Source organism: Macrobrachium nipponense, chromosome 12 (genome assembly GCF_015104395.2).
Source record: "Macrobrachium nipponense isolate FS-2020 chromosome 12, ASM1510439v2, whole genome shotgun sequence".
Lineage (NCBI taxonomy): Eukaryota > Metazoa > Arthropoda > Malacostraca > Decapoda > Palaemonidae > Macrobrachium > Macrobrachium nipponense.
The window spans coordinates 74,767,667-74,795,166 of NC_087205.1; the positions used below are offsets into that span (position 1 = coordinate 74,767,667).

The 27,500-nt window shown below is 37.4% G+C and overlaps 1 protein-coding gene across 2 annotated transcripts in view; it reads left to right on the forward strand.

Annotated features, from left to right (window-relative positions):
* The window catches only part of LOC135224603 (transcription factor SOX-2-like), a 74,209-nt gene extending 56,047 nt beyond the window's left edge, over nt 1-18,162 (forward strand). For both annotated transcript variants that reach the window (XM_064263762.1, XM_064263764.1), the window contains exon 2: nt 9,867-18,162. In XM_064263762.1, the coding sequence (XP_064119832.1) occupies nt 9,867-11,033 (1,167 nt within the window). In that variant the 3' untranslated portion in view covers nt 11,034-18,162. The remainder of the gene's footprint in view (nt 1-9,866) is intronic.
* Nucleotides 18,163-27,500: the final 9,338 nt, after the last annotated feature.

Below are 27,500 nucleotides of genomic sequence, written 5' to 3' on the forward strand. Positions count from 1 at the left end.
TGAGTAAGACACGTGTTTTGAGAGAGAGAGAGAGAGAGAGAGAGAGACCAGTTCCTAACCATGAAGTTTCACTTCCAAACCTTCGCTTCACGTCATTGGTTATCTTCAGATGTCAAGACCCGTCATTCGATAAGGTCTATTCTCGTGACTGTTTCGAGCTGTGATGAAGACCTTCTTGGGTCTCGAAAGCGTGCTCGCGCCTGTGTGGTTCTGAGGTAGGTCTTTTTATTATGCGTATATTCATCTCTTGAGTATAGAAAGTGTTAGCTGGCTCGAGAAATTCGTTCTATTTCTATCATATATGTATATATATATGTGTGTGTGTGTGTATTATATATATATATATATATATATATATATTATATATATATATATATAAATTAAATACATATACATATATGCTTGCGAAAGAGAACTTTTCTTTTTTTTTTAAGTAAAATATAGAACTAGAAGCTGAGATTTTTCTTCGTATATTTGGACTATAAGAATCGAAATGATGGAAATAAATATGATAGTGATACAAGTGGTGGAATAGTATCTTTGAGTTGTGTTTGGTCTTGTAGAAAGACTGGAAAAGTAAAGTCTGGTCAAGAGTGCAGCCCTGGAGTCTAATATAAGAAGGGTGAAAGAGGTAAAAGGGTACCTGCAACTGTTTTATGGTAACTTTGATAAAGGAAGGTTGACGGTACAAGGTCCCTAGTGCGGTTATGTGAAGAGTTTGATTGCTTGAATTACGCCTTGCGTTTCAAGGGGTGTTAGTAAACTGAAAATAAACATGTAAATTTTTCATATTTAACCTCTTGCCTGATTGAAAAGTATAGTTTTAGAACTCATTTTATGTCATATAATAGGGGTTTCTTCAACAGGGTCCAAAGACAGACTTGACTTTCATATCGAAGGGTAATCGATCTTTAGAATTGAGTCGTATTTTGAAGGTGGATTTGTGTGTGTGTGTGTGTGTGTGGTGGGGGGGGGGGATCGAAAATATGAGTCCTAGATTTTATATTTGCCTTTATTATTATTGAAGTCCGCGGTTGCCTGTCAGATTCACGTGGTTCGTCTGCTGCAGTCTACCAGTGGGTTCTGGAAATATAAAGCTTGACAAGGAAGAACATTTTATCCGCATTTTCAATTGGAGTACAGCTGGGCAAGCTCGCTCTCTCTCTCTCTCTCTCTCTCTCTCTCTCTCTCTCTCTCTCTCTCTCTTCTCGACAAGCTTTCAGGTCGATCCTGGATGAATGGAAAAAAATAATAAATAAAATGTGGGAACTTTACCAAATCGTTGTGCCGCATTTTCAGTGTTCCAGAGCAAGAGCCCTTCCCAACATAAGTTTGGCTTAATCTAAAACGAACCATATTCCACTATTACCTCAAGCAGTAGTCAGTCAAACTCGGTGGGCCGAAAAGTCACAAAAATGTGTGTGTGTCCGTCCGTTCCTTTTGCCGATTGATGCAGAAACTATTCTGAATAATTGTTCAGTTTTCTAAACAGTATATATATTTTTTTCATTCCTGCCCTAAAACAGAGAGAAATGTTCTTGGGAAGAAGTTATGACTCGGATGACTATCCATGTCTTTTAAATTAAAAGCACGTTCCGAGAAAAGAAGTTCATGAAAGAAGACTTATATTAAACGAAAACTCTCTCTCTCTCTCTCTCTCTCTCTCTCTCTCTCTCTCTCTCTCTCTCTCTCCTCTCTCTCAGCTGGAGGAGAACCCTTCGGTTCGCTTGCCACACCTACACACACCCACTCCTCCTCCTCCTCCTCCTCCTCCTCCTCCTCGCCTGCCATTCGCCTCATCCTAGCAGTTATCAACAGGCTCTTCGAACCACTCCTAGATAGTTATTACTTCTATTATTGTTCATTTCCTTCGCCCAATTTTTATCCGGAAATTTCTCTCCCCTTCGGAGTTAGCTGGATGTCATTTTAATTTATTTTGTTTTCTCATCGGCTAGAGAGAGAGAGAGAGAGAGAGAGAGAGAGAGAGAGAGAGAGAGAGAGAGAGACTGTTATTTACAAGGAAGGGGAGGTAGGCCTACGTAAGGCGTACAGTAACACCTTTTTTTATGCTATAGTGTTATTTTTTTTCTCACTTAATTTTAGGGTTAACTTGAGTGTTCTATTGCCGATAAATCACTACCTCCCACGTTATGGTGTGCCTTTACAAGTGAAATCTTGACTTCATTTACTATTATTATTATTATTATTATTATTATTATTATTTTTATTTAGTTTGGAGAAGGGGGCGTGATTCTTCCGATCGTTAGAAGAGACAGCAAACTAATATTTGGCGTAGATACATTTATTAATTTAGTAATATTTGCATATGCTCTTCTGCTTTTCTCCACTAGATTTTGTCCTTAGAATCCTCTCTCTCTCTCTCTCTCTCTCTCTCTCTCTCTCTCTCTCTCTCTCTCTCTCGTTCTAGGTAGTTATCTATAACTTTTAGGGAACCCATCTTTATTCATCTATTTCTTTTTCTTATTTTTTTTTCATCGCATCCCCCACCCTCATCTCATCCTCACGTCAGGCTGTGCCTCTATTCATAACTTATTCCATAACTTTTTATGCGTGTTTTTAGGGCTCCATTTTTGATGGGTGGTTTTGATAGTGCGTTATCGTTTTATTTACGTGGATTGGATGTTTTCTTTTCTTTTTTCTGTTTTTAGCTGGTTCGTTCAATGATGCTTTCTGTAAGACGCGTAGAGGTGTTTTTGATTTTGATCAATACTCTTTTGGGAAGTGACGCCAGTGTTGTATATCTCCGAAAACACAAAAAAGGCAAACTATTTGGACCTCCAGCTGAAGCTTTACGGACGATTCCTGTAGGCTTATTCCCAACCTGTTATTTGAAATTCTGTTTTATACCTCCATTCAAGGGAAAGCATCGGGACATGGATTTGAGAATTATGGGGTTGTTTCTCCTTGCGTGAGCGGCGGGATTCGCTTAACAACCCAGCCAAGATTGTCTGTAAGTACCAACATTAAGATTATATATCCTCGAGTATCAACTGTTCTTTGCTTTTTCGGCGATTGTTTCTGTGAATCGACAGCTACTGCCATCCAGCGAGTTTCTCTTTGAAAGGATATTTTGCCAACTTACCGATATGACAATTGAATTTCCTATCGTAATAAAGTTATCGTATGTAATTCTGCCTGCACTTGTGTGTGTGTGTGCGCGCGTAATGTAGCTTAGATGTGAGTCAGCCAAGCGTTATAATCTGAGCGGAACCAGCTGCTGGCTAAATAGGCTCCACCCAAGCTCCAACTTAGGCCCTCCTAATAAGACTACTATGAACGCCCCCACCTCTCTCTCTCTCCCTCTCTCTCTCGTGCTCGCATACAGAGAAAATGAAGCATAATACAAATTCAGTTCAAAAAACCTGATGGACCCCTTAGATTTCCATTTTCTGGTGACCACTTAACAGATTCTTCTTCCGAAAATAGCATTTTTATATTATATTAATTCTGAAACGTGTTCATAACAGCTTTGCACTTCCATTCATTCGTACCTAATCATGTAAATTAAAATCTTGGCGAACGTCATTACGTTTTCAAAGCTGATTCCACCGTGTTTCCTCATGGACCTCATTAACTATTTTGATACATTTTCCCTGCTTTTAAAAAAGAAGAAAATATGCGAGCAAATAAATGTGTGATAGTTTTTCCTTATATTACTTTTCCTAACAGTAAAGCCGATGACATTGGCAAGTTACTGCTCTACCATAGCTAATCCTAAAGAAAAAGGAAAAAAGGCAAGAAAAAGTACCTCAACTCTTGAGGTACTTTTATTTATTTCGTTATTTTATTTTTAGGCTATTCGGGTGTAATCTGGTGGGCTTCTATTTATAAAATTGACTGAATTATTATACCGTTTCTTCAAAAGCTTGCTTATAAAAGTGACGAATTTCATCCATCTAAACAAGACATCCAAATTGTGACCTTAGTCCTCTCTTGTTTTTTGTGCGCCTGTGTGATTGCCCTATATGCATTGATTGATGCCTCTTTCCAAACCCTTTATTTCGCAGCGTTATTCAGATAACATAACAGAGACGCCAGTCCATTTACTCGCGTTTTGAAGATACTCTTAATTCTCTCTCTCTCTCTCTCTCTCTCTCTCTCTCAATCAGTTAAATCAGGACAGAGAGAGAGAGAGAGAGAGAGAGAGAGATCGCCGAGTCGGAAGTCTTTCCGAGCTGAAACGGAGCTTTCTCTACCATATACAGCCTCCAACTCCTCTAAAAGTTCCAACTACTTTTTTATTGCCTTGTGCTCTCTCTCTCTCTCTCTCTCTCTCTCTCTCTCTCTCTCTCTCTCTCTCTCTCTCTCTCTCTCAGTTTCCATTTGAAGCTGTCAAGGAATATCAGATGTGAATTCTCTCTCGATTTGAAATTTGTCTCAGTACATAAGAATGACGTTTCTGATATGATTATGTGCCTCATATTGTCTGCTTTTGTATACGATTGCCCACCTTTAACCCCCCCCCCCCCCAAAAAAAAAAAAAAAAAAAAAAAAAAAAAAAACTCCGAAACCATGTCATGACTAATCCCTTAGTGTTTTTATTCCTATTCAGTTTTCCTCCAATATATCTCTCTCTCTCTCTCTCTCTCTCTCTCTCTCTCTCTCTCTCTCTCTGACAGACAGGAGAAGCGAACTTTTGTAACTTTTTCCGTTCCTGCCCTGTCAAACGCTCGACACGTTTATGTTAACTCTCGAAGAACTTGACTCCCGGCTCTCCTTGTTACACACGCAGTTTATAGTATATATATTATCTATATATACATATATAGATCTATATATATATATATATATATATATATCTATATATATATATATAAAGCACACACATACATGTAAATACTTTGTATAATTGTATACCATATTCGTGTATAAGTGACGGAATTGTTAAAGAGTGTTTAATGGTAATTTAGTATTCCCTTAGTGCTTAAGCTTTATTTTTTCCGATGACATTTATAGGCAAAGTCAGTGTATTTTAATTTTATTTGATGACTTATTCCAAGATCTTTAAATATATAAAAATAATACGAAGTCATGTTGCAAAGACTCGATGAGAGGAGTCTGGTAACAGCATTATCTTACACTCTTACTTGTATATTTTGGGGGTTGTGCCGCCTCCCTATCCCTTTCCATTCCCCTCCCAATGCTGTGCCTCCTGCTCTGGGCTTAAGAGGAGTAAACGACGTCTTGCCTTTGCATGTGAAAGAACTCGCTCGTCCTCCTCCACGCCATTTTTTCCTCCAGCCCTTAAGAACCTCGAGGATGCCGTGCCCATGAAGTAATAAACTTTATAAAAAAGAAAAACCGATTCAACTTGAGAGAGAGAGAGAGAGAGAGAGAGGGGGGGTTGTAACTGCGCTTGTCTTAGACGAACGCCTGTTTGCATGCCTTATGCGCAAACTCACGTTTGCACCCAGTTATTGTCAGTATGGGCTTAGTTGTGTGGGTAAGTTTGAATGTTGATTTCGTATGATGTCCTTTTGATTCGGCAATAGCAGCATACGGAAAATCTGGTCTGCTTCAAAATAAACCGTACGTATAGTTGAACAATATATGTGTTCATCACAAGAAAATAAATCGATTCGAGTGTGGATTGAGATTTTAAAAACATTGGACTAGGAAGTTAGTAAAATATAGTCCTTTCCTAGAATTGGAAGGGGAGGGGAAGGTACTCATCCGTCAAGTTTCACAGTATTTCTGTGATCTTTCTGTGACCTAATAAGAATAATGCATTTGTTTAAGCCCTTTGGAATTGGACGTATGTTGCAGGTGCGGATCTTTTATTGTAAAATCGTAATTGTGCTACAGTTTTGGGAGTCAACCACCAGTAGCTTAATTGTAGTAAAGGCTAAAAGATTCTCTTCGGTTAATATCAGGTCTGAAGCCAGGCTACCCATCGGTAGTGTGCACCGGGCAAAATTTAGCAGGAGAGAGAGAGAGAGAGAGAGAGAGAGAGAGAGAGAGAGAGAGAGAGAGAGAGAGACCTTCAATTAGGCCTGGGAAGATGACAGTAATAGGAGAGCATGAGAGAGAAAGTGTAAGTTCCCTTCTCGAGTAGAATATTGCAGATGAAAGTTGGAGGCGTAGAGAGTATGGCAGTCAAGGGAAAGCTAATTATATTATTGCAACATCATCTTCCTTGTTTATTATTGTGGTTAGAGGCCCTTCATCAATGCAGGAGTGGAGAGAAGATATATAAGCTCATCCTGGTCTGTTATTCACCCCATTCTGTCAGACAGTAATGCACCTTATTTGTTAATAAGTTTTACTATTTTTATGCTTTTGTTTGCTCTAGAAATATAAGGTCATTTATTGGACGAGTGTAGACTGGTGGAAGTGAAATCTCGAGAAAGGCATGGATAGCAGAAGCCGAGGTCGAAAGTTTACTCTCTCATGGGGAAAGTATTCTGATTTTTTAGCGGAACTGGAATTTTTAAATTATTATTTATGCTGCGAAAAAGTACACTACTATATCTTTTGTTTATGTTTGCCAGTGTTGCAATGTCTACCGAAGTTTGTAATTTCTGCACTGTGTGCCTCTCCGTATAAAAACATGACAAGTATCTTTTGTTTGTTATCCACAACAGTTCCAATTACAATGCCATTCTCCGGGGTAGTAATAGGCTCTTGCTCCAGGATACCACCAGCCCCTAATCTTTCGTGGCTGCCTCTGCCATCCTCCTGGCCTCCCTCCTCCGGGCTTGAAATGATCAGAGGCCACTTTGTCCAGTTTTCGAAAACCATCAAATTATTGGTTTTCTTCCAGCAGAACCAAAAATTACTTTGCATATCAAAGCTGAATTCTGCATGCGCGCCATTGTTGTATTCCAAAACACAGCCAGCGTTGTTTTTGGTCGGAAGGCATTTTATTCTGTTTTTATCCTTCTACCTGTTTTTGATGTGCATTTGTCGTTGGTGGTACTAAGGGAACTCTTTGGTTTGTTGTTTTTATAATAAGTTAGTCATGTACTGTCACACAGTCTCTTGTTCCTAGAACAGCCCGATAAGGATTAATTTCTCTCTCTCTCGTGTGTGTGTGTGTGTGTGTGTGTGTGTTTGTGCGCGCGCACGCTCTTCAGAGAATCATTCCAACCTTGGACAACTCTGGTAGTCATTTTGTGAGGGTGGGTTACGTGTCATAAAGTATAAACGGAAGTAGATATGGCCTCCTCTCTCTTCCATATATAGCCAGCTCTGGCTCAATATTTGCTACGGCTGGCGCAGGCCTTCTACCGTTACTGTTACTGTTAGTGGTGAATTACTAGAATGTTTGTGTGACGCGTACGTCCATGCGCATCTGCGCTTTATAGCATCACCATCAAAAGGTTTACCATGGATGAATATCTTTGTCATGGAAAATAGATAGAGAGAGAGAGTTCACATTGTTTGCTTTTGATCTTTCTGGTTAACTTTTGCGTTTATAGTAAGTTGATTCGAGGTGGCCAGTTAGCGATAGAAGTAGGCTTGAATAAAGGGTGGGAAAAAATGAGGCTTGGCGAAGAAGACGATTCACTTCAGTAAACCTTAGAAAAATAGAAGGGACCACAAAAAAAGGTAGGAAGAAAAAATAATGACGTCAGCACTTGGCCTCCGAAGTGTCGAAACTTTTTTTTCCCCTCCTTTCCAACTTTTTTCTATGGCTCCTAATTCTCACTAAAGTCTTATTTTGGTCGTTCGTTGATGCACGCTTTTCTTCTCCATCTTCTGATGTAGTTTTTCTTCTCGAATTCTGTCAGGAGCGACGAACAGCGTCAGGTTCTCTCTCTCTCTCTCTCTCTCTCTCTCTCTCTCTCTCGTTCTCTCTCTATCTCTCCATCTCTCTCTCTCCCCCTCCATTTTTTTTTTTTAGCGCTTTCGGATTTATCAGGGATGTGGTGCACAGCTTAACAGCGAAAGAGTACGTTGTGGAGTGAAACATTAGGTTTAAAGACGGACGCACGGATGTAACGCACACGAACTTTTTTTTTTCTTTTTTTTCCTCCAGCATCAACAGCCTTGGTTTTTTGCTCTTCCCAGAGGAGAGGAGTTACGACTTATTATTTTAATGTGTTGAGTCTGGCTCATTTGATGAAGGCTAGGAATTAAGCTGACTTATGCATTTCTTTTGGTTATGCAAAGCCTCCTTATTTTTATCAACAGGTGTTGCTAAACCATAAAGAAGTACCACTTATTTGCCATATGAGTAGCAGAAAGAACATCCTGGTCGTTTGGCGTAGGAATTGTAAACTGAACAATTTTTGTTCTACCGCTGTCTATTCCCTCACATCTACTCAAACCCGTTCCCTATTCCGCTATCTCCTTTTCCTAGCTACTGCTTTACCAACCCAGCCCCTACTTTCTCTCTTTACCTCCTCTTTCTCCATAGTAATCTCCCTCCCTTTGCCCAGCCCATTCGCTAGGCATTCAATATCATTTGTATCGTCGTGTTTCCCTTTTCTTGATGGACGCAGTGTTGTCGGTCCTCTTCCCGCTTGGAGGATGGGAAAGGGAGACGAGGGATACAGTGGACGGCAGAAGGAAGAGCTTTGGTTAGGGGGACTTAGCCGGTACCAGTAACTTACCTCCTAGTAACCCTACCGACCTCCTCCTCTTCCTCTTCCTCCTCCTCTTCTTATTCCCCTTCATAACAACACATTCCATCAGGTTGACGTCTTGACAGCCAACACTCCCAGTGGCCTAATGAGGAGATCCCGGTTACCCCTTAAAGAGACAAAATTGTCACCATGTCTTTTTCATTCTATCTTTTAGACATGAAGGTGTCGTTAAGAATCTCTCTCTCTCTCTCTCTCTCTCTCTCTGGCTTTCGTTTATTCATTTCCCTGTTTCCAGAAGTGAATATAAGAGAAATAGTCTGAGATAGGGAGTCTATATAAGACTTAAAAAAATACTTTTTTTTTTTTTACTACGTTAAATGAAAATGAGAGTTGGAAAATGTACTGTCATACGAGGTAATGTATTGTGCGTGCAGATTTGTATTTCTTGAAACTTTTTAGAAAAAAGCCAAAGTAGTGATAATGTAGGTTTGGTTTTGCCAGGTTTATTGTCAATTTATTGATATTGCCATTCTCATTCTGTGTAAAATTATTCCTAGAAGTAGGCCTTGGTAATGTTAGCATCAGTGGTTCTTAAACTGTTTTGCCTTGCACCCCCCCCCCCCTCTTCATTATGTAGATCCCACGCCCCCTACCCCTGAAATTTTTCTAACTATAAACCGTTTTCTATTTGTATATAACTATTATACTGTATTGCTTATATGAAAATTTATTTGTTTTTTTAAATGTTTGGCATGTTTTGAGAAAATAATTAGGAAACATATGGAAGCAGTGATATCACACATAAAAATAATAGGGGGCAATGCCTCCTACTTTAAAAATCACTGATTTAGATTGTTGTAAAATTAGATTAAAATAATTATTTTTTGTACTATTCAGGAATCCAAAGGAAACAAAATTAATAATTTTCATAATCTTGTAGAGGAACCTTTCAGCTTCCAGTCCTTCAATGGTCTGTCTGGCCTTATGATAAGTAAAAAAAGATCTTATAGTATATAGCTAACAACTACTCATTATCATTTCTAAACTGTACTCATGTCATTCAGTTGCAGAGATTGATGTGTAAAATGCATTAAACCTAAAAAGATATCTTAATGAAAACCATCTTGATATAATGGGAAAATAAAGATGCCTGATAAGTTGAGTGTTTTAAGTGGAATGCCCAATAATTGTCAGTACATTTTTATGGAAGGTACTTTTAATTTTTTAAGCCTGTGTTGGTTTTGTTGTTTTGTTTTTTAAGATAATTTTCCATGAGTTTTACAGAAGGAACTAATGATGTTGTTTCTCTTGCAGACAAAGAAGCACAATCCCAACCACGTGAAGCGCCCCATGAATGCCTTCATGGTGTGGTCGCAGATGGAACGCCGGGAGATTGTGAAGTTCGCCCCAGACATGCACAACGCTGAGATCTCCAAACAGCTGGGCAAGCGCTGGAAGAACCTGACGGAAGATCAGCGGCAGCCTTACATACAGGAAGCAGAGCGGTTGCGCTTGCTACATATGCAAGAATATCCAGATTACAAGTACAGACCTCGAAAGAAAACCAAATCGGGAAACGGCAATATCAAGACACTGGAAAAGGGTCGGGTATCCAAGGCTAAGGACATCAAGACGAATACTATAGCAACTAACGCCCTCAAGGGCATCAAGCTGGCAGCGGCTGACACCACTAGAGCACATTTGACGAGTGGAATCTCTTCTATTAATCACAACAAATTGAAGCTCAAGCTCAAAATCGATAAAAAATTCAAAGAATCAATCCGCAACACCATGTATGTTCCAATATCGCAGTGCACTTCCCCTGCAGAGGTCCCTGCTACTCCCCAGGAGATGCCTGCGTCTCCTGAGAGCGCTTCCTTATATGACTGCCGTATTACCACCACAACTACCATAGGCAACCGCAGCAAGAACAGGACCTCATCATCCTCAAGTCCTCCTTCAGCAAAAGAACCTTTCTTGTATGGGCTATATACTATCGAAAGTGCACCAGGCCTTACTTCCCTCAAGCCAGAGTCCCTCTTGTCAGCGTCAGTCACTTCGCCATGTGGTGATGACGATGACACAGACGAGGACGACGAAGATGATGTTCTATACAGCCGAAAGCGCCGAACAGTGCGCGATGAGGTCTTTGCGCCAAAACCTCTTCTTTCTACCTCATTGTCAGAAGCGAGAGTGACTGACCCCCCTCCTCCCCCTACAATTAAGCTGGAGCCTTTGGAAATAAAGCAGGAACCTCCAGCTGAGTCTCCACTTGGTGATCTCGATTCACTTTCAGACTTCCTTCAGATCCCCTCTGATGATTTCAAGGTAGAGGTGGATGAAATCAATTCTGATCTCGACTTCGATGCCGTCTCCACGTCCTCTGGATCTCATTTTGAATTTTCGGATGTGTCTGACATGCTGAGTGACATTGGTGTTAGCAATGACTGCTGGGTTGATATTGGCATTATTAATTGTTGAGCTTAATCATAGTTGCTGCGTGTGTTTAGGGTAGTCAGCCAGCCATCTCTGGCCCTTGCTACTGCCAATCTTTGTTGATCTTCAAGCTCTCATAACTGTGAGGAGGCAGCACTTGGGATAGGATGTACTTTTTATAAAACTGCACAGTTTTCCGTGACTGTGTCGAGATCACTGAGGTGTTGAGGATAGGACCTAAAGTTTGATATAAAATGTGATTAAAATAGCAACTGAAAAAATAAAAAAAAAAGTTGATGAAAAATGTGTGTTCTAGAATAGTGACGTCAGACGTTTTTGAAGTGTCATTTTTTATGTTATATACTGTATTACTCTTAGGAATCATGACATTTAACTGTAATCCATTTTAGTCATTATACGCATGTACACATATGTACACATCCATATATTCTCCTGTAAGCATTTTGCAAGTGCCAGTCACACAGGTGTATTACTCGATTTGAAAAAAGGGAAAAACGGGGATACTGAAAATATTCTCCACCGCCTATGTGACAATACAACAGCTGCAAGACTTGGAAACTGCCAAAAGTAGGTTTTTGTTATGTAAAGAAAAGAAAGAAAAAATGGAGCGGCTTTTCAACCTGTTAATTTTTCATTCCATCACCATTTTTAATCACCTAGCATCACACCTCCGTTTTTGTACAGTAACATTTAAGCGTAAGAAGAATTTTTTATATGACCAACTTATTTGCCAACAGATCGCGCAAGACAAGACAAGCAGCGTGTAGCCCTTATATTTTGAAAGGATTATGTCATAGCCATTGGCGTCAGTATCAATGAGGACTCTTGTCTGTATTTGGAATGCTCTCGATACCATGAAAGGGTCTGTGTTTTGGTTAATGTTTGAAAATTTCTTTACAATAGTTGCAGTACTTCCAGTTACATTTATTTTAAAGTATTCTACTCAGGTAGTGACAATGGAGTTACAAGTTTAGTACAGTATTTCACTCCATATTTTTTTCAATAAGCGTATGTCAGGCGATTATTTAAGTTGAAAGAAGCAAGGACGATAATTCCTTGCTGATTAGACACTTTCATGACAAAAACATGAAGTCCTTAGTTAGTAGAAATTAACTTAGAACCAATGGAAAATGTATTTTCTCCCCCTTGGATTTCACTCATTGTTACTTCTTGATGAATCAAATCCACGATCCCTCCTCATTCCAGTCCCCCACCATCATTCACTTTGAAAACTCCCAAGGCCCCCCACCCCCCCACTTCCATCCTCTGTCTCTAGTCTGTATGTTCAGGTTATTGTTTAAAGTAAATTACATGTTGGTCAGTGGGGAGCATCTTTGCACAACGCAACGCATTACAATGGGCATTTAGTCTTTAAAAACGGGAATAAGAAGTAAAGTGTAGTACACAATTCATACAGTACACAACTCAGGGCCTGGGCAAAAGGAACTGTTGTATACATTTAGTCTTTTAAGTCCATAGGTGGCATTAAGGGAGCTATTGCAGGCTCATTCATCCGTGGAAGCATTGCGCATTTTGTTAATTAATTGTGTTTTGGTTCAGATCTAATAAGCGAGTGGCGTCTACTCGTCTATTTTGATTTACTGAATGAGCAGTCAGTAGTTAGCCGCTGCTTTCGCCCCAGTGCCCTCTTAAAAACAAGTTCCACCCAATAAACCACCCGGTTTCATATATGTAATGGCTATATATATATACGGATATTATATAGTTATGGAATTTTTTGTACTAGTGTTAATTTTAATGAAATGGGGCACTGAAGTATATGAAAGTTGTTAGGGGGTTAAAACGCTCCCTAGGTTCTTTAGACGTAAATGTGTGAATAGTCCGTGATCAATCATAAGTTTAGATGGTTTTCATTGACACTGTTGGTATAATCAGTTGGCTTCCCTGGATTCAGCAAACTAATGCTTCAGTGCTCATTTCATCATGGACAGCCGGTTTTTCGGATCCACACAGACACAGTGACACATAATATGATACCCTATGTCTTTCCTTAAGTAAGTACAGTCCTTGAAAAACGTTTCAACAGATACTTTGGATAGCCAGAGTCACAGCATAAAAAGAGAGGGTACAGAACTGTTCCCATCAGACATGGGCTTCATTACCTTTATCCATTATATGTGCAGTACATGGGTATGTTTGTAATACATACACTTGGTAAAGAGGTCGTGTCTTTTTGTTGTCATATCCTGCTACATTCTGTAATAGGGAACCAAATATTCTCATACAACTGGAGCAGGAATTAGAATTGGTTTGCACCACATTTGGTTCATCAGATTTGCCAGGAGGCTTCTCTTGGTTTTGCTGCTGACGCTCAAGTCATTGTTCAGTGTTATGGTTTGATAGAAATGCCACAGGTCTTTTAGACATTTTATACATATTAATAATTACTTAAATGAAGAAATAAAAATGACTGGGGTAGAATTTGTTGTATTTAAAGCCAGACACTGTTTGATGACAACCCCGATCTCCTCCCCATAATATAGGGTAATTCATTTTCTAGTTTTTTGTATGTGAATAGGCTAGTTGTACAGTTGTTATTTCAAGTCTCATACCATATATACTTGTGCGATTAAGCTTTCTGTTGAAAGTGCATTAGTTTAATTCTAATGGAAGTTCAGCTATGTATTGAAAACGATATTTCATTTAATGTGTGTTTGAACTTCAGTTTACTGGAGCTGTTAATTATGGAGTTGCATTCTACCCTAAAGACAAGTAACTTGAAATAAAAGTCTATTTCAGGAAGAAGTCTTGTTTAGGCATCTCTTAGGGCCAGAATAGCGCTAAAACTTCATATTTCAGACATAGTAATGCCTTTCGAAGACTTGGGTCTTGCAACATTAGTTGTTGCTCAGTGTTAACTTAAATTGTGCTCTTCAGGTCATTGTAAGGTCGGTTAAATGTTCTCCAGCTTGCATTTGCACCAGAGGTTGTTGGCTTGCATTTGTGTCTGAAGCCTGGCTTACCTTTGCGCCTGAGGTCATTTGTTTTCAAGTGAACAGCAACTTGTGTATTGAGAGAGCAATTAACATTGCTTCATTTTAACGTATTGAAATTTCTTACTTAATGACTGTTCTTCATAGATTTAGCTCTACCCACACTTTTGTTGACATTTGGCATTAATATTTCTTTTTATGCCATGAATAAGGTATGGTTGAAATAGTTTATTTTTCTTCTGTGTCAGCTTGTTCAGTTTCTTTTCTTACCTGTATGGTTGTACCAGATACAGTATTATTATTTAGGGGTAAATCAATGATTTTACCCAAAATGTGGTTTGAATTCTTAATTTTTCATTGTTAACTGAAAAAGTGTACAACCATGAGTGTATTTTTTTTTCTGCAAATTTTGTACATTTTATTTTTTCCAGAAAATTTGTACAGTAAAATGTTAAACAAGATATTGACTGACACTAACAGTCTGTATTATCAAGGTATTTATCAAACCAAACCAAGAGATACTTGAACAAAGAAGCTAGGATGTTGTTGTCAGTACATGAAACTTTTCCGTACATATGTTGTTTGGTTATGTGAAATTGCACTAGAAAAGCTGCCGTTATTACGGGAAGACGAATAATTAATATTTTTAATCATGAACGCGAAGAGAGGAAATGTAGGACACCAGGAGACTCCAAAGTCTTTAGGCAGGATCTGACTAGAAAAGATATGAGAATAGTAAACCTTCAGTGAAAGGCTCTAGCAACCATATATTATATATCTGGGCTCTGAAGATTGTTTGCTGGAAACTGGAAGAACAAAAAATTCATTTGTGAAAGCAATGGTTTACATTGCAAAGAAAATCTAAATTATTGCATGCATGAAATGTTGTGGAAGGTTTTTTTATTTTTATTTATTTTTTCTAAGTGAAGTTACTTAGAAGTGTCACAGCATAAGTGGACTAAACTCCACAGGTTTTGAAGAACTTCAGAGATGATTGATTGTTGTTTCCACAACAGACTCGAAATACCTCATGACCGAATCTCAGGACAAAATTTTTCATTTTATTCTCTAGTTCATTTTCTTCATGGAATTATTAGCATGTTGATCAAGTACTACTTGTTTTCTTTAATTTGATGAGTTCTGAAGTATTCTAGTAATTTTTTTACATCACTGTTATCCTAATGGATATGTATAGAGCATTTCTTGAGAATTGCAGTCTTATCATTTTTTACTAAGAAGCAGAGTTAGTATAAATTCTGTAAGTCTTGTTTCTGACACTGTTGGTCGGTTTCCCCTCCCCCAAAAATAAAAAATAAGTAAAGTGATGATAATTCTTGATTTAAATGCATTCCACTGAACCATTTTCCATTTTGTTTTAATTTCATAGTACATCAAATAGTTCAACAGAATCTCTAGCCATCACCACATTGAGATAAGAAAACATTTCTGAATCCTAGCCATAGATCTATTTTGAATATAGTTAATAACATTACGAGACCATATCTTGGGAGTTTGTCAATATATTTTTCTCTACTTTTTGTAAAAAAAAAATACAAAAAAATTTAGTTTTCAAGACTGAATGTATGAATCATGGTTTTGTTTTTGTTTTTTTTCAATCACAAGATGTGCTCTCTTTGTCCAAAATTGCTATAAGAAAGAAGTTGGATGTAATATTGAAACTTGATTGTGACCATAGCAGTGAAATTTCACATTGGTCATTATAGTAGATTTTGGGAAGGGGGTTGTTACACGGTATTTATATATTTTAATGTAGTTCTGTTATAATTGGTGTACAGAATCAACTGTCAAGTTATATAGATTGAGTGAAGTAATGTAAAATTTTGGTAGTAGTTCACACTGGTATGGCAAAAACGCTATAAAATTGATTTTTGTATTTTACAGTTGAAGCGTATGGTGTTTTGATTTGAATATATGTATCATGGGGTAAGCATTGCAGTGACAAAAATGATGTTTTTATTTTTCTTTCTTGTATGGGACCAACACCCAGTATTTAGTGGCTACTATTTTTGAGCACTCATACCCCTAGAGAGAGGAACCAGTTTGTGAAAGTACTGCGCATAATGTATTATTCACTCTGCATTGTAAAATATGTTCTTAATTTAGCATATGCGTATAAAAAAAATTAGTCACAAAGATTCAATTCCCAGTTGGGTTTTGCATCCTATATTATTTTATTTGATTTATCTTCAAATCTTGTTTTATTCTGTCCTTTGTAATTTTATTGTTATTCGTATTGGTTGTAACGTCTCTTCTTAAAGCTCTCCATATTGGCCAATCCATCTCATCACCTCGAATCAGCCTGTCAATCAGTTTCATTGTAGTGCAGTGTTGTGTGGTTAGTGTAGATGGTTTTGAGTCCTCTTTTATAGGTTTCACTTCATGTCCAAAAATGAATCAATGAAGCTCATTATTTTACTGGATAAATCAGACGAGTATTTTCTGTCTTTTTTCACAGAAACAATGTACATAGGTTCTTTGCACTGCGCTCAAACCTGATTTCCCTGTGTGTACATTTAAGCACAGAGTTTATGTAGTGTGTCTGGTTGAAGGGAGTCCATTTCAGAGTTCAACCTGCTAAGTTAATGAAAGATTCATTTGTTATGAAAGTGTGAGAGTTGATTCAGGGCGTTTAATTTCAGTCTACTGCAATCAGTAGACATTTGATTTTGTCTCAGTTGAGTAAATCTTGTCCCTCTCTCTATTTTGCAGACAGTCATCTAGTCTTTTTTTATTACTGCTAATTTATCTAGATCTGCAATCAGTCTTGGGAATTTTTTCCTACAGCTCTTGATGTAGTTGATATGTAAATGAAATGTAAATCAACCCAATTTCTTCCGTTTTGTTTGGAAACTATTGGTGATGCTGTAGTATAGATGTTGAACGTGTTGCTTTCGGTATGGCCTATGGTGCTGTGAGAGCATTATAAAAACAAATTCAGTTTTGGATTAGATTTTAAATCGACATATTTATTTTGTTGACTTAATACTTTTTTAATGAAACATATGATTTCTTATTCCATTATTATAAATGTATGTTGATATGATTTTGGCTGTCATTTTGAATATCATCCATTTAAATGAAAGACTTCAAATGAATAGTGGTCATTCAACACCATAGGCGATATACCTGCTACATGGAGATCGACTCCCCGTAGAATTCATAAATTGATGAATTTTGAAGTGATAACAAAACCACTTGAAACTAAAAGCCTTAAAAGCATGATCAGACATGAATTCAAGGCAGCTAACTAGTCAGAAGATTTCTTGGAAGTGTTTCGGTATTTTGTCTTCGTGTGCCTTTGAAATTTGGTTTTGTTTTTTATTCAAAAGGGAAACTATTTTAGCTTTCTGCATATTAAAAAGTAATGATGTGCATTCAAGCAAAATTCTAAATGTATGTATTTTATGGTTAGACCATCGTGGCATCTTAAAGTGATTCTGTTATGTTTTCTACTTGACAATTTTTATTTTTATCGGCATGAAAAGCATATGGAGACAAGGTGCTGATGCTTGCAAGTTTGCTCCTCTCTCAATCATTTCCTCTGTACATAGTGTTGAAGGACGTTTACCTATTATTATAATTTCTTTACCATTTTCAGTGTTTTTGGTGGTTGTAAATAAATTGCAAGCAAAAGTAATAAAAATTTACAGGCTCTTTTTATTTTTATTTTTTTTTATTTTTAAACTCTTGCATAAGAAAGAGCTGATTATTCTCTGTATAGTAACCCTGTACTATTTGGCTTTAACACTCGTGTTGGCCAAAAAGAATGTAAATAGAAATTATTATGTGAATAAGAATGACAAAAGTGTTAATTTGTATATTGACTTCTTCCGCCATATATTGGCACTGTTAACCAAAAATGTAAAAAAGAAAAAAAAAAACTCAAAGATGTGTGATGGGTGTGTTACACCAATGTTAAGAGTTGTAACAAACGAGAACTTTGGAAAAATCGATAAAAATAATGTTATTGCATATGCAATAAATACTAGCTATTGTACTTGCTTGGTTGTTGATTCTTTACTCACCTGTGCGTGTTACTTGTTGTTGTACGCACGAAGGTGGGAAGGACTCAACTGTACAGGCCATTTGAACACCCACTGTAGAGTTTTTTCAATTGTACAAATTGTATTTTTATTAGCAACGTATCCCATGAAATACAAAGTGTTTGATAAAAAAGACGTACAGTGTTTTGCTTTAACCTTTGACCTTTTTTTATCCAGCTCCGTGTCAACGTGAAATGCAGAGAGCTTTTATCCATGTAAGCTTATCCATTTTGGAATAGATAGATAGCCATTGTTCTGATGCCGGAAAGACATTGATGACGTTTATGTAAGTAATGTGAGACATCCACTTATCGAGAAAGGTACAGTGGAAGCATAATCGTCCAGGGAAAAAAATTTTTTTAAAATGTTTGTGAAACTTTCTAGTAGACTTTAAAAAAGATTTATCCATAAATTTTGCATCCAAATGTTTTAAGGATGAGAAAGAAACCACCAATACTTTGATGACCACTGGAATATCCAGCAAATGTCTACTCATGACGAAGCCTCTCGGTTTTCCAAACCATCATTAAGCCAACGGCTATACCACGTTGAAAGCACCGCTTCTCGTCCATCCCCATCATTAATTGCTAATTAGCATTTTATCCTACCCCTCTGATAATTAACACTGGACGCGATTTCAAGTCTAACAAAGCTACTTAGCTTTATAATTGCAAACAAAATACCTTGAACGTCATTTTAATTAACCGCATTTTCAATAAATCTTATAACAATACAATTAGCCCTGCGTTTCATTTGTTACGATTTTGGCTTTGTGTTCGTACACGTCAATGATAAAAAATTCATTTTCATGATTTAAACATAAATATGACTTTTCAGAATCCTGTTCCTTTGTAACTAGAGTAAATTTACCACAAGCTGCTCGCATTGTTCTGTTGTAACCCCCACGAGAATGGTGTTGCAATTGTGATAGGTATCGAAGGAGGGTAATTCTGAAAACCACGAAATATAAGTATTGCTGTCTTGGCTAAGTCCATTGGCCAAACAACAGAATACAATTGAAAGCATATCCTTGAATCTCAAATAACGGCAGCTTCTCCTTCATGCAGCATACGAAACAATTGTTTCATAGTGCAATTGCGATTACACCTTTCAAAACCTTTTACTGTCGATTTCCGGTTCAGCACCGAATGGCCTTATTTGCCCCAGTGCTTGGCATAATACCAAGACTATATAAAAAAACGAAACGGTGATGGAATGAAATGTTGCTGTACGCGTCACAAGCACGAAAGAAATAGACCGAAATCGCTAAAACACCGTCTAATTAGTTTACAACGCAGCGACTTTTCTCCTTTCTGAATAGGTATCCCTTTCTGTAAAGCCACCTATTATGAAATTCTGTGCGTGTTTATGTAACGCATAGTTATAATACTAATATTCCACAAGAAAGGCTTTCCACTACGGTGAACGTCAGCATAGACGATCTTTTGAGTCGAACTGATATTACTAAGTGAATGATGAGCACCTTCAACAACTGCCAAGGTCCTTCATCAACGCGACGGTCTTCACAGTTGATAAACTTAAAGAGCATCTTTAAAGGTTTGAAGTGCACGCTTATAGGATCGAAGACCATCGTGAAAGAGGATTCGGAGAATATTTCGCAATGATAATAAGGTCTTGTTTACCATTGGTTCCTCGCTCTGTCTACTGACAGCGAAATGTGTGCGTCATGACCTTTCTTCACACTGTTGACCCTTATTTCTACCTGCAAAACTTATCGTTGGAGACACACAGCTTACTGTGGGGAGCTCTTGACTTGAAAAATAATGCACAGCATAAAATTTTTATTAAGATGACGTTCTAACTCAAATAGAGGAAATGTTCAGAAGCAAGTTTGTTATAAGTAGACTAGTGGTTCCCAACGTGGGTCGTACCACCACGATAATTTGATTTGATTTTTAAAGGGGCCAATTCGAGAATGCTTTAAACCAAGTTCCTTCACGCGAATATTAGAATTATACATTACCACAGAGACCATCAGGATTTTAGAGGTGATTAAGTGGATCATAGTCAAAAATAGGTTGGGAACCACTGCAGTAGCCGAACAACAGGGCATTAGGGGCCTTTTCTCAGTCAACTTTCATTCAGCTTTTTCATTCAATTAGAACAGAAAATTAATATTATTGCAAAAGATACAACGGTTAATTATTTGCAAATTATGAATTAATGTACGTATTACAACAAATGTCTCCTTTCCTTATGGTGGTTTAGTAATTTACACAATGTCATAATTATGTGCTTTATTAGTTGATATAAGGTCAGTTTGTATACCACGACACTTGTGGCAAGTTGAAAATGTTATTATAGCCATAAGAGTAAAATGAAAGGCAATATCAGAGAAATCTATAGCGTAGTGTGCCGGGGTGAGAAGGCTTTTTTTTAAACTAAATTCTTGCAAGGAAACAAACCCCCAATAACCGCTCGTCGTTGCTAATACAAAGGACTTTTAGATGGAAATGAACAAAAAAAGAAAAAAGAAAAATACGTATACACAATACCAGAAATAACTTACTCATTATGACTATATTCATAGTCAATAGAAAACTATATTTGCAATTAACTGAGAAACTATATTAGCTAACAAGCGCTGAAAACAGAACCGTGGTCCGTGATGTACACTTCAAATTCAGCTCGAACGGTCTTGTTTTGGTCAGCAAGTGCCACGGAACTATCCAGAGCCGCTCCAAATCTTCACGAGTGCCTTCAGTGAGTATGGTATGGTAACAGAGTACACGTTCATTCATGTGAAGTATATTGAATGGTGTCGAAACCCGGTTGCCAGGGTATATGCCAAATCCAAGAAACTTAGTTTTCGCGTATTTTACAAAAACATTTTTTTTTTTGTGGAGAATGAAGTGTCCCTGATATCAAACTTTAATCTAAGCGTTTTGGTCAGACTTGGGGAGGCCTAAGTGAGGCTGTTGTGAAGAGCATTGAGACTGAATTAGGGTTATGTATTGAGTTTTGCATCTGAAGTCAGAAATGTATAAACGTAAGGCAATCTGCAACCTTTTCTGATTGCGGATGAAAGATGATGCTTACGATTCAAGTAAATGAAATGTTTACTGGTACGCACGTCAGACTGATTGGATGTTGATGGTTGCATTATATCTCAAGTCAATATCTGTCTTTTGAGCGCGTCAGTGGCGTGATTGGTATGGTCTGGGCCTGCCACCTCGGTGGCTGCGAGTTCGATCCTCGGGCATTCCATTGAGGGGTTAGAGATGTGTATTTCTGGTAATAGAAATTCACTCTCGACTTGGTTCGGAAGTCACGTAAAGCCGTTGGTCCCGTTGCTGAATAACCACTGGTTCCGTGCAACGTAAAAACTCAATTAATACAAAACAAACAATATCTGTCTTTCATTGCAAGTTTTTGGCGGGTTTCAGATTTATTATCTGTTGGGTGCGGAAGACTTGTGATCATCAGGTGGTCATTCTCTTTCTCTGCTGAAAGGTTTGTTACTTTCAGCCAACAATACCTGTTTCGTTAAATGAATCAATGTAATTTAACACGAATACAAGGTTCGTAACGCTAGGATTTACTACGTAGTTTCTTTGATCGTTATGTTGAACCCCTTTGCCAAACGAGCATAAAAAAGGAAGAGTCAAAGATCCTTCTTTAGTTCTTGTTAAGAAAGTCGCAGAGGAATGACATTTTGCACGAGCACATTTGGATTGTAAGGAAGGATCATTCGAAAAATAAAATCAAATGCGACGGGATCGGCAATAGTTTACAACCACTCTAGTTTTCTGTATTCAATATTACAACTGAAATTAAAATAAAGTCTTTTCGAATTTTTCCTTAATAAAAAGGTGATAACCGATTTGCTTGTTTTAACAATCTGTTGGATCATCATTCACTGTCTTTGTGCACTGTTACGGTCCTGTAAAAAAACAAATAACAATCAACCAGTTAGTCAAGGCTTAAATTAAATAAACCAAAATATTTTGGGGAGAAGTTTAAAAATAGGACGATATTATCAGGTTGTTAAGTAATATCGCTGACCCGTAAAAATTGCAGTACAAATACAACGTATCAGTTACAAATATCACAGTGAAGATAATAATGGAATGATTTATTATTAATCATAAAAAAATTAAGTTCCGTCTCCCTTATAGGACGCGAATAGCCAGAGCTAGAGTATCCCACATTTCCTCTGAGGAAGTCGGCAACATAATCGTTTTTACTTTTGGTGTCAGTTTCTTTTACCCTGAGGCTAGTTTTGGCATTGGTTAGCAGCAGATGTAGTCTTTCCTGAGTGCATTTTTTTTTTCATTAAAAACTTTTGTTTTAGGGAAAAGTTCCAGTAGTAACTCATCCCTTAACCGTTTCACCTTCCCAATGAAATCTGCTTTGAGATGCAATTGGAAGTTCATAAACAAAATTAAAAGCTAAACTTACATTTTATAAAGTTAGCCTCTGACTTTCCGTAGCTCTAGTTAAATATGCGACTGAAAAAAAAATGAGCGCTTTTATGCCGCAAAAATATCCAGTGAATTCCAGATGGAATCATTAATTTAAATCAAGAAAAGCAAAATTTCTCTTGGACTTCAAATATCTCGTTTTTACTCGTATTTTTGTCACGTTTTAGGTGTATTTTAACTATACCAAAATCAGAGAGCGTTTATCTGAAAGATTTAAACGATATATATACATATATTATATATTATATATGTATATATATATATATGTATGTATGTATGTATATGTGTGTGTGTGTGTGTGGAGATAACTTTTATAAGTACTTCAAGTTTTTTGTCCGTCTCAAATTGAGCACCGGGTCCAGCTACCACCTCACTGGCAACACTGTCTGAATGATAGCCGGGAGCTTAGTGTAGAGCACTTGCTGCCTTGAAGGTTAAGACTTTTTTTTTTTTAGGTAAATTCTAGATCTGCAATTGAAGATTGTGGCCTTGCTCGGGAGTACCAGAAGTCACTGGCAGTGCAATGATTGATACGGTTAAGGTGTTGAGATCCTAGTTCCTTGACTTCAACGCCAGGTGCTTGGCAGGCGACCTTGATCAAAATTTATAGGTCATTGACCTCAGCCATATAGGAACTACTTACTTAATTAAAGGAGCGGTTATCCTTTAGCGTATTTAGCAAATGAATCACTCTGTGGGTTCTGCCACTTAAACGTATTGGTACAGTTCAGAAACAGTCGCCATTTCCGGGAGCATGGGAGTGCTAAGAAGTCCACGGTTTTTAAATATACCAAGTGTAAAATGAAAATAGGAAGTTGGAATGTAAAAACCCTGGATCAAATTGTAAAGACATAATGAATAAAATATCAATCAAAGATGTATGAACTGGGCACCTTAGCTGTTTGTGAATTACGATGTAAAGGATTGGTAATTTATAGACTTATACAGAAAGAGAGGAAGAGTAGTAGGTGTGAAATGGCACTACCAACTGGAGAGCAGCGAGCAGTAGATTACTGCTGGCAAGATCTAAATCAAAACAGCTTTATGAATATACAGTTTGCAATGAACCAACGAATGTACTCTCCGAAGTAAAAAAAAAAAATGGATTCCATATACAACGGCAGAAATTTACAGGTGAAACGCCAGTAAGAGATATGAGAATTTTTTTTATTTATATGAATACCAAAGCCGGTAGGAACACGGAATGTATGAAAGATGTAATGGGTTATACGAAAGCCTGGTAGAACTGCCATCGAAAAATGGTTGCAATTTATTATCTTCTGTGTGGAAAATACCTGTGGTAATTGGAAGTGAACTTTTCCTACAAAATGACATCCATAAATATACTTGACTATCTCCAGATGGTGTTCATCGGAAGCAAAAAGACCACATAGCTACTAACTGAGAGACGATGAACAAGGAGGAAAGTTAGAAGCCTCTGAGGAGCAGGTATTGGCAGTATCACAATAAAGCTGAAATTTAAAGAACCATAGATTCTCAGAACGATTAGGTTTGATATATACAATAATGCCTCTTGAAGATGAAGAGCCAATGGCTTTTGCAACTGAATATCGAAATAATGGGATATGGGTAACGAGAAAGAACTTTCAATGGTGCATGAGACCCGGGATTACTCTGAAGAATAGGTGAAAGCAAAAGTTACACGTAGACAACTCTCGGGGAGGAGATGAAGAAATTAAACGTGCTAAGTACTTTGGTCAAGATTGTGTTGTTGGTAAAGTAAGACCCTGAGATAATATTTGGATAAACGAACTGATGATGTTGATAAAGTCATATATGTAGAGTGGCACTGGTATCAGGGTGGCCTATTGAATTAATAATGAAAATCCATGTGTGAAGAAACTGCAGAAAATATCAAATACAAAGCTAGGGTCAAAGATAACATCAGAGGAAGTAAAAAGACAACACTGGATGAAACATATTATGATGTCATGAATAAGAGATACGTAGGAGACACTTCGATTTAAATACCATAGGCGGAAGAATACCCGAATATGCTAATGAATTAATTTAAATGAGTTTAATTGAAGTCCATAAGAAAAAAACTCGGCCGATGGAAAACACCAGTTTATGATGGAATCAATGCAGACGATTTTAAATGAAACTGAAATGACACTTCGTATGCCAACTAGGCTGTTTGTCAAACAAGGAATGGGGAAAGAAAGCCCCATGATTGGATATTTCAAGTCGTAATTAGAGTCCCAAATAAAGGTGACTGACTGAATGTGGTGACCGATGAGGAATTACACCAACGGCGTTTATAATGAAAATACTCAATAAGCTTATTCTCAATTGGCTGGAGAAAGAAATAAAAAAAAAAACTTGGAGAAGAGCAATCTGGGTGTTGGAAAGGCAGGACTTGCACAAATTAGGTTTTCGTCAAGAAATAACAAGCAGTGCATGGATTTTAAGTCTGATGACTTGAGGAGTACGAGAACGCATTTGACATCGTACACAGACTAGTTTTATGGGAGGCCTTATGTTGTAATAGCATTCCTGTTAAATATGTTAATCCACTTAAAATTATCTATGAACAAGTAGATGCAAAGTTAATGTTGGTGGGGTCTTGACTAGTTCATTTTCAGTAAATAGTGGGATGCTACAAGGGAATGTTATTTTACCTTTGCAGTTTGCCCTTCTCATAGATTTAATACTGAAAAAAAAGTGATCGGAGATGGAAGAGGTCTTGACAAGGGTAACGATAGCAAGATTCATAGCGACAACAGTTCATTCTTTCATTTTTATGGTTACCAGTTTTGATGCCACAAACTCGATCATTTTTGCATTTCTATTACTTCTCCATTTGACCATGCCTAAACTAAACAGTTGAGGCAGTAGGAACATACATGTCACGTGTTTATTACGTACCACATAATTAAATCTTTACTACCAATATAATGAACAGCCATGGAATTTCAGGATCGCACTTTCGAGTGATGTTGGTAGTCGCGGAAGGCCTCTTAGACACATGGTTGCCTTTTCCTTTACATCAGGGACTGACTGTAATTGACGGTTTCTGCGAACTAAGCCATCAAACACATCGTCCTCCTCACTATAAACATTACAGATCATAATTTTTAATCCCCGTAGGAGAGTAGTGCCGTCATTGCACCTCATGCGGTGCACTGTAGGCATTACTCAAGGTTCTTTGCGGCGTGCCTTTGGCCCCTAGCTGCAACCCCTTTCGTTCTTTTTACTGTACCTCAATTCATAGTATCTCTTCCATCTTGCCATCCACCCTCTCCTAACAATTATTTCATAGTGCAACTACAAGGTTTTCCTCCTGTTACACCTTTCAAACCTACCTACTCTCAATTTCGTTTCCAGCGCTGAATGACCTCTTTGCCATAAATTATATATTCAATTCAATTCATAATTTTTAGTTTGCTATCTTATCTTTACTATTACTGCATTTTCCACCAATGTTTGTGTACAAGTCAAGGCATTATCTCTGCTTCCAACTCAAAATTAATAACATACTCATTGGATGAAGACCTCGTATTATATAACTGGCATACCTTTAAGAGCATAAGCAACTTCACTTTTCTTCTCGGTGATTTTATTTAAAGCCTTCCTCTCTTCCCTAACTTTATTTGCATAAGTTACCTTCTCTATATTTGGAGCACTCATCTTCCAGTAATTCAATATCTTTCATGAGATTTTCCATCCTCGAGAGTCAACTTTCAGTGATTCAATTTTCTTTGAGAGAGAATCAATGAGGTCAACATCCCAGGATCACTGGGCAATTCTGTCGAGTTACCAGCTGACTCTACCTGCAGATTGTAGAGTTCAGCAATTCTTCTTTCACGCTTAATTATCCCTTTATTTCTCATGTCAGATTTATCCCTCAGCATAATGATCGCTTTTTGCGTTTCGTTTTGTTTATTCACTTTTAAATGTGCTCTATTATGCTTCTCTGTGGTACCATTCATCACTTTACGCAATATTAGTCTTTTCTTCTTTCTGATCTTCAAGTGGGACAAATTGATAGTCGCTTTTACTTAGCCATGATGCAGTTTCATTGTCACTCGAATTTTTCGATGATGTTTTTATTTATTTATTTCTTTATTTATCTATTTATTTATTTTACAACACAATCAGGTATACACGCACAAAATAGTTTTGTCCTGCTCAAAATGGAAGAGCATTCGGAGAGGAGGTCCGCTCTTACCACTGTTATCCATTAATGTCAGGGGAATTCATGGATTTATACACTCTGGAACTTTGGAAGTTACTATAGCAGAATTTTACAGACTTGAACTTGTAGGTCTCGGACAGTTTTAGGGGAACTAATAATGTAATGCTATTGCTAAAATTTCCCTTTTTAGATATAAACTATCAATTCTTAATGATCAACTTAATAAGAATTACTGGATAGTTACAGTAATTTGTACCACAGCAGTACAGACTAAATGCCTCTGTATACGGCAGTCTATAAGAAAAATTGCTGAAAGACCTCATGCTATAGTAGCACTAATTTTGCATACACAATGAGTATGCCTACGAACTACTTTGTTGTTGTTGTTGTTGTTGTTGTTGGAGGGTTAGGAAAGCCCCATGGAAGAGCTTAAAAAGGTGTTTCGCGTTGAGTCAAAGATACAAGAATTTTAGGATAGGATATTTATTATTTGTTTATTAGAATGGAAATAAAAAGTAAATAATGTGCATATTATTTTTGATAAAATATAGCTTATTTTAATTTTCATTGGTGAGACAAGGCTCTAGTTAACCGTAGATTTTAGCATGTTTTAATTTATTTGTTGTACTGAATTTAGACTGCCTGTTCGATTATTTTGTGTTTCCACTTATAGCTGAGAGTATATGAGCGTGTTTAATTTGTCCTATTTATTTTATCTTTGTTAGTATTAAGTAGTACTAAGTATGACTATTAATTACGAAAATAACTTCACGTTAAGTTAGGTATAAAATGTTTACAGCTTAAGCGTGAGGGGAAAATCTTGCACGAGTCCCGAGTAAGCTGGAGGCCGCATCACGCCTAGTTTTTTG